At 41.2% G+C, this 12,629-nt stretch overlaps 1 protein-coding gene across 2 annotated transcripts; it reads right to left on the bottom strand.

Moving 5' to 3' along the window:
- Positions 1-487: 487 nt before the first annotated feature.
- On the bottom strand, positions 488-7,922 carry klhl26 (kelch-like family member 26). 2 transcript variants are annotated; one of them, XM_023426548.2, is made up of 3 exons: positions 7,621-7,922; positions 4,273-4,455; positions 488-3,748 (listed from the first exon to the last, which is right to left on the bottom strand). In XM_023426548.2, the coding sequence occupies exons 1-3, from the start codon at positions 7,668-7,670 to the stop codon at positions 2,167-2,169; spliced, it is 1,815 nt and encodes a 604-aa protein (XP_023282316.1). In that variant the 5' UTR covers positions 7,671-7,922; the 3' UTR covers positions 488-2,166. The 2 variants fall into 2 exon arrangements, with proteins under 2 accessions (XP_023282316.1, XP_023282317.1); XM_023426549.2 differs by lacking the exon at positions 4,273-4,455.
- Positions 7,923-12,629: the final 4,707 nt, after the last annotated feature.

The raw sequence follows: 12,629 nt of genomic DNA, 5'->3' as shown, positions 1-12,629 counted from the left end.
AAGACACAACACAGAATGATCAGTGAGGTAAAAATGAATCCCAGATCAACATCTAAAGGCTTAAAGGAACCATTGGAGCTGGTTAAAAATCTCTGTTCATTATTGTACCACGAGCAAATCACGGTGCATGGTTATATGGAGCATGGTGGCCGGACACCACAGAGTTAAGGCGCTGCTGCACCTTTACATTCCACGTGTCAAGGTGCAGTCTTTGCTGCCTCTGCACCTGGACAGCTCGACATCATCAAGTAGAAAATAAAAATTCCCAAGGACTATGACCCTAAATATCAATGCAAATCTACTAGAAGACATTTTTCTTGGATTTAAAAGAAGTATAATTTTTCTTATCAGGCAAAACTGCACAGTACTTTGTCAGTGGCAATGAGTGGACACAAACATTTCAACTTTTATGATGTGACGCAGCGCTTCAGTTGGCTTGTGTGCGTCATCTTATCAAACTCGAAAAACAAAAAGCACGTGAAGGATATTTTTAAAATATGATACACCTTTAATAAAGGATGCACATAAAGCTACACAAATGTCTACATTCCCCTTTGACTACAGTGCTTTCTTTTATATTGCAGTTCAACAATGTAATGTGCTTTAACTGGTACAGGTAGAACAAGACAAAGAAACACTAAGGCAAACAGGAGACAGTTTTAAAATGGACACTCCTCACCATCATACAGATGGTCACATTTAAAAAGGAAATAAGAACTTTAAGCTTGTTTCTTCCTTATACACACATTAAGTACAGTTATAACTTCAGCAGCAGAATCAGATGTCTGATAGATACTGCTTAAAAGTGCAGCAAGGCAGTCAAATAAAAACACAAGTCGGTATCAGCCATGACAAATACTTTGAGCATGTTTACCATGTGAGTTACAGATTTGTGAGGGTTTGAGCAACAGCTCAGTAGTTACATTTTCTTTTTTTTTTTTTAAAAGACAGTTATCCCCTGCAACATTAAATGTTACTGTGCTTGGGACAGAAGCATGTACTGAAAGCAACATGTAGCACTTGTTTAACATAAAAAGCAGCACACACTGACATTCTAATGGGCACAAACATCAAAGATTTATGTTGCAGCGTTAAGAGGTCCACACTGGCTTGTAACGTTGACTGAGGGGCGAAAGAAAGAACATTAACACCATAATGTGGAATCACTGATTCGAAGTTGAGACACATCCAATGCTTGTGTTAATTCGTGCAATCAATTCTGTGCATCGGTATGTGGTTTGTTGATCAGTACATTTTAGGAGACGTGTAAAAACAGTTAAGATTATCAGTTATCTTTTTTTGGTAGAATAATAAAACAACAAATAAAAAAAAAATACACACAACTGTACAATCAAAAAGTCCAACATTATAAAGGTTGAGTCTCTTAATACCTTTGCACAGCAAATTTTAACTCAAGGCCTTCACTCAAAGATGCGATTATCAAATCAAATCTACTCCGATAAAAGGATAGGATAAAATCAAAGAGCCTCTTTGTGCCGTCTGAAACTTAAGCCCTTGATTGGTGAAACAATAACACTTTCACAGAATCACTAATAGTTTGTAATAACGTGTTATAATTTTTGCTTATGCTATTCTGAAAGAGAACCTATATCTTCAGTTCATTTGTCAGTGATTTTAGATTTTCCAAATAGGCAAGTGTACAATAATCAAAGACTGATTATATGTTATAAAAAGACTGATTATACTGTATATTATGTCATAGCTGACTGAAAATCAGACTGGCAATAATATATCAGTCAATCTGTTATTTAAACAGGAAATTACTCTCAAAATCATCTTGCTAAAGGCTTTTCCACTGGAACGTATCAAAATGTTTTGGTGAATAATGACAAACTCTCAAATCCCGTAATTCAAAAGTGTATTATAAAAGTGTCCCAACATAAAAACCCTTTAGAGTTTTCATATGATGGTTTGCTCATATCAATGAAGGTCTACCTCTTGATTAGACACACCTCACCCAAAGCAAAGATACAAAATAATACATTATTTTGTGTAATGCTGCTTCGTAGCTTTTCAGGTCATTCCCTCAACTAAACCCCCCCACACTCACACTAACAGCTTATATTACGTTCACACCTAGTGTCGAGTCAGTGTTCGGTAGAAAGAGCACATGGAATAAAATCTTCACAGTCACAGGTCTGGCAGTTAGCGTTGTGTGGTGTTTTGTGGAAGTATAATCGGCGTACAAGCGATGCCAGCAAAAGATTCTGGGAAGTGCAAATCCCTCTCCCACTCATCTGTCTCTGTGTTGTACACCTGCACGATGCTTGTGACGTTGTTCAGGTGCCAGTTGTAGCCTCCAACGATGTAGATCTTCCTGTCCAGTAAGCAGCAGCCTGCCTCGGACTGCCCTGCCCTCATGGGACTGACGGTGGTCCACTGGTCGTTCTCTGGAATGTAATACTCGACGGCCAGCACATCAAAACAGCGGTCCACGTGGTCCATGCGACCGCCCAGTGCATAGACCCGATCCCTGCTGCTGATCATGGCATGCAACACTCTGGGTTCATTCATGGGAGCTCTGAAGTCCCACTGGTCTGATACGGGATCATAGCAGTGAAGAGTTTTTTTGTCATCCAGTGAGACGCCGTAACCCCCTGAGATATAAAGCTTTTCTCCACATGGAGTCCCTGCATGACCCCAAATCCTGCGTTTAAGTGGCTCCACATAAGTCCACTCATTCTTCTTTGGGCAGTAACACTCCACAGACGACAGGCTGCCAGATCGATTGCGCCCTCCGGTGGCGTACAGCTGTCCGTGCAACACGTTGAGCTGAAACTGGATACGGGCCTCCTGCAGGGGTTGGATCCGTAGCCACTGGCTCAGGTGTGGGTCGTAGCGGAAACAGCTGTCCACTGCGCCCTCGCCGCTGCGGTACTGTAAGTGCTGCCCGCCGACGACGTACACAAAGTTATCAAGTACAGCAACACAAGCGTGGCTGCACCCTGTCTCCATCTCCGTCAGCTCTTTGAACTGGCGGGAAGCGATGTCAGGGAGATAGTACACCTTGGTGCTCACTGTGCGGTCGTTGTCAGTGTAGGGCGTGCCACCAAAGGTGATGAGTGACATGACATCAGAACGAATGAGTGTCCGCGAGGACCGCATCTCATGCTGTCGGAAAGGAAGGATCTGGTAATTGAAGGCCTCGAGGAGATACTGCCGGCACAGCACGTCCTCCACCATGATGTCCACCGTCTGAACACTGTCCACCAGCTCTGAGGAGCGCATTAGTGGGAAGCGGACATGGCAGAGGACACTGCTGGCTTGAGCCCGGCGGGACTCGTCATACTGGAGCCACCTGATGGCGGCGTGGAAGAGGTCGATCTCGCTACAGTTTTTCAGTTTGTTGCTCTGCAGGAAGAAGACGAGGCGCTCCATGGGAATGTGCAGAAAGTCCTCCTCCTCAGCAATTTGGAGGAAGTGACGAAAGGTGAAGGTATCCACCGACTCCTTGAGGGAAGACAGGCTGAAGGTGGTGGCCATCTGGCCGATGTGCAGGCATGTCTCCACGCTCATCGCTGACTTGAGGAACTCTTCGCAGAGCTCCACGACTGGGACCATCTGAAGAAACACCGCTGCTCCGAGGACGTCCTGAATGCAGTCCAGGTCCAATGTGACTTCTGCACTGTAGGCAAAGTCGATGATGTGTTTCAGCCCACGGGCAGACAAGCCCTTAAGCTCAATGGTATCTTGATTTGACTCCCTCATGCCTCCGGTAAACATTGCTCTGAAACACAAAAAGTCAGTAAAAAACATTTTTATAATTCCATCTCATGTAAATGCAGAGCAATAATTTCCATGACTAAGTAACAGAATCTTTCTAAATTATTGTTTTTTAGGTCTGGTGTCCACGGCAGATGAACTGAAAACTACTTTTTAAAGAAAAAATGTGCAAAACAACATTAAGAGTAGATTTGGCTACATTTTTCAAACATTTGTTAATGTCTGGAATATATCATTCTACAATTTATAATCAGTAGGAATTCTCTAAATATAAATTATTAAGTATAATGGCTCATATCAAAAGACAAAATGAAAGAAAAAACAAGCACAAGCGAGTACACAATTTTGCATTTTGTTTCTCCCACCCTTACCTTCCCCTCCCAACTAAATTGCTTTGAATATGATTGATCTGTGAACTGCTTACTCTAACAGTGCTCTCAGTATAAATTGCTCTGGCTAAGAGCATCAGCTAAGTGCTTCCAATTAAAAATGTAAATGGCCAGTAAAGGGTCTTATGATTTCACTAACCTGAAGTAATCACTACAAGCAGCCAGCACAGCTTTGTGGACCTGGAAGCGCTCCTCATTGATGGCCAGCACGACATCAAGTAGTTGGCCCTGAGCCCGCAAGACCGACAAGCCCTGAAGGAGAGTGGTACTGTGGCTTGGGGCTGAGAAAGTACAGCGCAGGGTGCTATTCTTGTTAGCCATACTGGAAGAGAAAGACAGGCCGAGTCACAAGCAGTGAATCAAGGGATCCTGCACTTTTTTCAAATAACTACAACCTTTTTCCAGTACTTAAATTGTGGATTTGTAGCTTTTGGTGTTAACCAAAGATGTAGATGCACAAAGAAATAGTGATGAAGTAATCTAATCTGTATCGAAGTAGTGATGAGATTAATCTAATCTGTTACAATCGACCAGGGGGAAAAGAGAAATGAGAGCGTATCTGAACACACTACATAGAAGCAACATTGCCACCTCATTGCTGAGCATAGAACACTGAAATGAATCTGCCAGTAAGAAGCATGATCACGGGGGGTGGAAACATTATATCAAAAGTAAGCCTACATATAAAATCGCAGGGTGCAGAAACAACATGTTGTGGGTATAAAACCCATTGCATTGGGTAGAGATAATATTATTGTGCATGCAAGTGTCAACAAACATTGTACAAAATAAAGACTTTATGAGACATTATGACCACAGACAGAAACTGTGAGATTAATTATCTTCCTGGTATCACTTTAAATTAAAACACTACATAAGGAATGATCCCATTTTTTTTAACCCAATATTTTTAATATTCAGATCACTGTTTGATACCAGGGAGAAATTAGGTCATGCAATATTTAATGAATGGCCTGAAGACTGAAGCCACGAAGCATTTAGGCCTGTGTGTACATGGATCTAACAATTTTATATTCAACTGAACAATAACTTACAGATATGACAGTGCTCTTACTTTTCCAGACTTTACATACCTGTGGCCTGATCTTGTGTATTTAGTCATTGAGACTTCATGCTTCATGGATATGGTCAAATGGCACTTTTTAAATATTACTATAACTTTAATAATCTGGACTGAACTGTAGATATAGATGGAACTAAAGCCCAGGCAATAGATTGACCTGGTTTATTTTATCAGCCAACACTGTTGCTAATCTGTGCCAAAGATATGACTGCAGTAATTTGAACCAGTCTTGCCATTATATACCATATTGGCCCAAATATAAGATGATTTTTTTTCTCTTATCGTTTTGAAAATGTAGGTTTGTATTAAATTGCCTATATTGCATGAAAACCGCAGATGTTCATCTGAATGGAGCGGGTACTAGTCCCTCCACTACAAAGTGAGCCTGTTAAATTAAAAGAATATCAAATTATGGGTTACTTGGTCCTAAAAAGGTTTCGTTTAGGTTTAGGCATGCTAAGTGTCTCTTGACACTTTTACTGCAGAAATAAGCTGAGGATCTCATCATCTGCCAGCCAACCAACAGCTATTGGCGTCATAGCATGTCACGGTGAGGAGACTCCAAAAGACAGACTGAAAACAATTCAATCATTGAAAATCAAAGATTCAGGACGTAGTTGAAAACTGTTGTGGATCCGCTGTAAAAAACTGACATTGTCACGTCTTCATTCTTCAAGTGTCAGCTAGTTTCAGCTCTGTATCTGTTTGCTTCTCCCCCTCTCTCTCTACTCACATATACCGTATTTTAATACAGCCAGATTTACAATGAAGCTGTTTTCATATACATACATTTTTGTTTTTGTTGTCAGACAACGGAATAAGTATGAAACAGTGGCTGAAAAGCTCTAGGAAAAAGCTCTAGGTGTCTCATAGGGCAATTTGGTCGTGTGTTTATTTTTCAACTTTAGCAGTCCCACTCTCAGTCACAGTACTCCTTTTTCACAGCAGACATTTTACTCAGTAGGAAAAGCCACAGGTGTTAGTTACTGATAACAAAAACAGCGGCTCTGTTATATTCAAGTTTTCCAGTGGCCCACAACAGTGTGACAGTGAAGCACCATGCACAACACCAGCACCCTGAAAATGAGCAGCTAAACGGACTTCAGTCTTCATTAGGTTTGTTGATAACACCTGAGCTTTTCTCACTGTGACATGTGTCCCATGGAAAAACAACCAAATTGAAGCAACAAAAAAAACTTTAATCTCTGCTTTTATATTAAAAATGACTATTGACTGATATATTGTAATCAGATTTTTAAATTCTTAAAAATAAATATCAATACATGCAGTATGGGCAATTTGGGTGTTGCATCCGATTTTAATCACAATAGAATCATTCATAAAAACAAGAGAACAGACTGTCCACATTTAACTTTACCATTTCTGTTCACAACTTTAAACTTTGCTGAGCAATGTGTGGCCGGTTAGGCCGATTATTGTTAGATCATTGTCTGCACCTAACTTTGGATGTGTTTGGTTGGTTTTAAAGCTGAAACAATTAGTCGATTCACAGAAAAACAAACGGCAACTATTTTGATTATTAATCAATCATTTAAGTCCATTATCGAGCAAAACTTTCAGACACTTGGTGGCTTTAGCTTCTCAAATGTGAAAAGTTGCTGCTTTTCTTTGTCATATGATTGCAATTTGAATATCTTTGGGTTTGGACTTCAGGTCTGACAAAAAAGCAATTTTAAGACATAACGTTGGGCTCAGAGATTGTGAATAAAAGTTTTTCACCATTTTTTGATATTTTATGGATTAATCTATTGATTGTTGGTGAAAATAATCTTTAGTTTCAGCCGCAGTTGGTTAATTATTGCAGTTAAGGCAATCTAATGATGACAGGAACATTAAGGCAGTGTGCATCAAAGTATTAATTTTGCCATGATAATATTTATTATTCATGTTTGTGTGTTTGCACAGGATATAATTATTCTAAAAGAAATATAAACACAAAGACACCGTGATATGCACAAACGCAATTCTACCTACATATACTTAGGCATACATGAATCTTAAGTAAACAAGAGCTTGTACAGGAGAGGTAGAGAGATAAACGCTTATCAATGACCTGTCCTAAAAACTGACTACAAATCTGGTTATGTTCACCTGTTACAACACAGCAGACTGGCTTATGTGTGTCACCTCCTCTAAATTGACAACTGTTACATCCTTACTTTTTTCCCACAGCGGGTCATCGATAGAAAACGAAAGCAGTGCGGATGCCTGGAGGCCCGGGCAGCTCCTCGGTGTTTCCTGGTGTCTAGCCGCGGCGCCGGGACGCCCCAGCAGGCTCGGACTGAGCTGCAGTCCCGAAGCCGTGGAGACTTCGAACAAGGTAACACCAAGAGACCAGTCCAACACCACAGACACACCACACCCTCACCCCGCTTCACTCACCTGTTCTGCGGATGTTTCGAAGCAAAATCCCCACCATCCGACTCCGCCATCTTCTAGCACAGGGCAGCTCGCATAGGGCATCTTCAGGACTGTTACCAGAAGGTCAACGGCACGGCAGGCCTGTTCATGGTGCTTTACAAGTGCAGAAACAACAGCCTGTTGTTCAGGCACGGACAGAGAGCAGTCTGTCTGTGGACCTGCAGTGAAGACGGTGATGACCTCTCCTGCCGGCTGTTTGATACCCGTCCTCCCCCTGTACTGACAGCTTCTGCCCACTGGGAGGCGCCATTGTCACAATCCAACCAGGGGGTGGAAGAAGTGTTTAGATCTGATCTATGGCCGCAACTACTAATTATTTTCATTATCGATTTATTTATAAAACGTCAGTAGTGAAATAACACCAGATAAAATACCCACTGCCCAATCCCATGTTCTCTCATAGCTTGTTTTTTTTTTGACTGAACAGTGTAAAACCAAAATATATTCAGTTTTCTATCATATACGACAAAATTGCATAAAATCCTGACCTTTGAGAAGTGGGAACCACATAATGTTTGGTATTTTGTTTGAAAAATGACAAAAACTATCAATCGATTATCAAAATAGTTCTCTGCTGACAGACAATTAATTGCTGGAGCTCAGTTCAAGCCCTTGAGTGCTGTGAGGTATCGGTACTTCACTTCAACATCACAGAATTGAGGGATTTAAATTGTATTTGATTACAACGAGGTTGATTATATATTTCTGCTGACCACAGCAAACAAGCACCGGAGCCCAGTAGCTGTCAGGGATCCGTCATACCTGGGGGTTTGAGTTATAGTCTTTTATATTTTTATTGCTCTGTTTTAAATTTTTCCAAAAATACATGTTTCACTGAAAGTAGGAATGTTACTTCTACCCACCAATTATTTAATTTGATTGCTTTCTTCCCAAAAGTTATGAAGGAAGGCTTTCTGGGAAATCCTGATTTGTCCATTGAGTAGGGCTGTGCGATACTGCAAAATTTGGTATCGATCCAATACCAAGTAAATACAGGGCCAGTATTGCCGATACCGATACCAATACCGATCCTTTTTACTACTACCATGTACTTATGTGTAGGGGGAGCAATGTATCATAATTTATTAAGTGAATGCATCATTAATATGCAAATTTGAATGAAAACTTGAATTTTCATGATTATTTAATTATTTTGTAAGTTTTCCTTTAATTAATCATGTTTATGATGATAATAAAACACAGGACAAAGTTTTCAGGCAAATAAAAAGCCACAGGCAGTGAGTGAGTGAGTGAGTGAGTGAGTGGGTGGGTGGGTGAGTGAGTGAGTGAGTGGGTGGGTGAGTGAGTGAGTGAGTGAGTGAGTGTAGCAGTGGAAGCCGCGGAGCGAAGGAAAGGGAAGGGGCTAATTGAGCATGAGTGAAGAGAGAGAAGAGCGGTGTTATACGGCCAGTCGGTCACTCTGTAAATGCCTGGAGTTCTACAGAAGATAAACTGAAACTTAAGAATCGATCTCATCACACAAGTATCGATCAATACCCAATACCAACGTTAGTATCGATACTATCGATATTTAAATCGATCCGCCCACCCCTACCATTGAGCATGCTCCCTGTCAGTAGTGACAACTCGTGCGAAAACACTGCACAGGTAGAGGTGAAGAGCGTGACAGACGGAGAGGGCAGACGCTGCACGAGAGGAGAGAGCCGGCGTCGGTGAGGAACTACACGGACTGAGGCACCAGGACGAGCAGAGGGAGGAATCGGGAGCCACAACAAGCATCTGAGAGGCGGCGGCTGTCCTGAACGCCAGCCAGCAACAGAAGGAAAGGAGCGTCAGGACGCGACGTACACGCAGCCGCAGAGCGAGGAGGTTCGACACCGGCGAGGCAGCAGCACCAGGACTCACACGGTCACTTTATCCCCCTTTTGTTAAGCTGAGTGACTTTTTAGCCTCCTGTATTTTAATAATATGGACCTTTTTAGCTCTCCTCATCCCTTTTTTTTTTTTTTTTTTTTTTTAAATGGAATTTTAATTGTTTTTAGCCCATATTATTAAAGACATTTTAAGACATTTTAGCTATTTTATTTTTGGTGGCTTAACTTGGTGCTGTGTAAAACTTAACAGACCTTGTAATAAATCATTGTGTTGCACCAGTACAAACGGCTGAACTCTTTTGATCACTAGTCAGAGTTGCTCTCACCCCGATAAACCACCACGAATCTGCTCATAACAATAACCCTTAAATTTTACATTGTTCTCCTCATTCCATACCCACCTTCCAAGTACAGGTTTCTCTTTATGGAGCGGAATCAGGGATTTAAATCCGCCGCAGTTACTGTTATCTCTCACATGTTGCTTTGGTGGCTGTTAGAGTAGAGTTGATAAGTTTGACACCAAGGCTGCTGTCCTACGTGCTGATCAAAGGATAGTTTGCCGGATCGTCAACATGATGGCTGTAAAAGGTGGAGGCTAGGGCTGTAACTAAAGACTATTTTGATGGTCAACTAGTCATTGATTATTGAAACAATTAATCGACTAATCGGGTAATAAATCGCACAATTACTCAATGGCTCTATTTAGCTACCAGCGTTTAAATTTAGCTTGAGGTTGTTTTAGGCATGTCCTAACTAACAATAAAGACAATAAAGATACTTCATTCAAAAATATCTTTTGATAGACTTTGCTGCTGTTTAAGCTTCTACTGCTACAAAGGATAAATAAAGATTCCAATATCAAATTTTTGTCCATTTAAAACCAAGGACTGGCAAAGTGCTGATACAAAAAAAAAAAATAAAAAAAAATCAAGTATACATTTTTTTCTGTAAACCAAAGATGGGCAAAGTAGCAGCAATAAAAAACAAACACCAAAACAAGTACTTGGAACACCACATATTGAGCTACAGCTGTGCTCATAAGTTTACATACCCTGGCAGAATTTCTGATTTCTTGGACATTTTTTGGAGAATATGAATGATAACACAAAAACTTTTCTTTCACTCATGGTTAGTGGTTGGGTGAAGCCATTTATTATCAAACAACTGTGTTTGCTCTTTCAAATCATAATGACAACAAGCCTCCAGTTCCTGTAAATTCTTGGGCTGTCTTGCATGAACTGCACGTTTGAGATCTCCCCAGAGTGGCTCAATGATATTGAGGTCAGGAGACTGAGATGGCCACTCCAGAACCTTCACTTTATTCTGCTGTAGCCAATGACAGGTCGACTTGGCCTTGTGTTTTGGATCGTTGACATGTTGGAACGTCCAAGTACGTCCCATGCGCAGCTTCCGGGCTGATGAGTGCAAATTTCCCTCCAGTATTTTCTGATAACATGCTGCATTCATCCTGCCATCAATTTTGACCAAGTTTCCTGTGCCTTTGTAGCTCACACATCCCCAAAACATCAACGATCTACCTCTGAATTTCACAGTAGGAATGGTGTACCTTTCATCATAGGCCTTGTTGACTCCTCTCCAAATGTAACGTTTATGGTTGTGGCCAAAAAGTTAAATTTTGGTCTCATCACTCCAAATGACTTTGTTCCAGAAGTTTTGAGGCTTGTCTCTGTGCTGTTTGGCGTATTGTAAGCTGGATGCTTTGTGGCATTTGCGTAGTAATGGCTTTCTTCTGGCGACTCGACCATGCAGCCCATTTTTCTTCAAGCGCCTCCTTATTGTGTATCTTGAAACAGCCACGCCACTTTTTTTCAGAGAGTCCTGTATTTCAGCTGAAGTTATTTCTTATCCCTTTCCTGTTTTCAACAGTTCAACTACCTTTTCCCGTAGATCCTTTGACAATTCTTTTGCTTTCCCCATGACTCAGAATCCAGAAACGTGAGTGCAGCACTGGATGACAGATGGAAGGGTCTGTCAGGAGCCCAGAAAGTCACTGACCTTTTATACACCCAGACTGATTACAAGCAAACAGATCACAGGTGAGGATGGTTACCTTAAGTAGCCATTCAAACCCGTTTGTGTCAACTTGTGTGTTTGTTATCAGGCCAAAATCTCCAGGGTATGTAAACTTTTGATCCGGGTCATTTGGGTAGTTTCTGTTGTCATTATGATTGAAAAAGAGGAAGCACAGTTGTTTGACAATAAATGGCTTCACCCAACCACTAACCATGAGGGGAAAAAAAGTTTTTCTCTTATCATTCATATTCTCTGAAAAATGGCCAAAAAAATCACAAATTCTGCCAGGGTATGTAAATTTATGAGCACAACTGTATACAGACCCCTGTGGTTCAGTTTACTCAGCAAATCAATGCTTCAGTTGTGAATGGTTGTGAAGTTTGAATTGATTATCACCTGGAATCAACAAAAAAATGTTCAAAAAAATTTTTCCCTTAATAAAAAGAAAATAAAAGTGCATTTTGTGCGCAGTATTCTGTGGTCTATAGTGTCTGTTTCAAGTTCCAACTACACGAGGCTATACGTCAGTCATTTCAGACACAGTTTATTCAAACTGTTGCAGGAATGCACAGAGGAGATCTTGCCAGCTTTGACAGTGTGGGAAAACGCCCATCAGTTTCCCTCCACCATATGAGAGAGTCTTGCTTTTTGGGTATTACTGGCTCTGCAAAGTACATCTGAACTTAATTTCTCACCTTTTTGATCTTTTGGTCTGCCTGGGTTTCCTTTTCCTCCCCACTCAGACTCTCAGTGTCATATTGAAAGAGGTTATCCAGTGCTGAATTTTCCCCTGGAACGCTGACCTTCTTCTGTTGTAGAAGTGTATCCATGTCTCCTTTGCTGTTTTGTTAGCAAAACGGATTTGCTGTATGGACCGTTGCAGCCCTTTGACCAGCTGTGGAAGACATGATGCAGTTGCCCCTAAGAGTCACTTCAGGATCAGATAGAGTTGCAGTGACTGCCCAGAGCTGTTCCAGGAGTCTCTCTACCATGTAGTATGTACTGTTCCATCTTGTACTGACATCCTGGATCAGCTTGTGCTGTGCTGTGTTCATTTGCTCTTGTTTCAGCTTCAGTTTTGTATTTGCCAGCTCGCTTCTC

Source organism: Seriola lalandi, unplaced genomic scaffold, assembly GCF_002814215.2.
Source record: "Seriola lalandi dorsalis isolate HSWRI2012SDOR001 ecotype SW California unplaced genomic scaffold, Sedor1 jcf7180002054829, whole genome shotgun sequence".
NCBI lineage: Eukaryota > Metazoa > Chordata > Actinopteri > Carangiformes > Carangidae > Seriola > Seriola lalandi.
The sequence above is the reverse complement of the archived record's forward strand: the minus strand, read 5'-3'. Positions and strand labels throughout refer to the sequence as shown.

Bases quoted from the DNA above. Each gene is read 5' to 3' on its own strand.
- klhl26 (XM_023426548.2), bottom strand. From the start codon at position 7,670: ATGGCGGAGTCGGATGGTGGGGATTTTGCTTCGAAACATCCGCAGAAC. The intron at 4,456-7,620 runs GTGAGTGAAGCG...TTTCTCTTCCAG, and splicing joins TCGAAACATCCGCAGAACAG to TATGGCTAACAAGAATAGCA. The intron at 3,749-4,272 runs GTTAGTGAAATC...TTTGTGTTTCAG, and splicing joins GCTTGTAGTGATTACTTCAG to AGCAATGTTTACCGGAGGCA.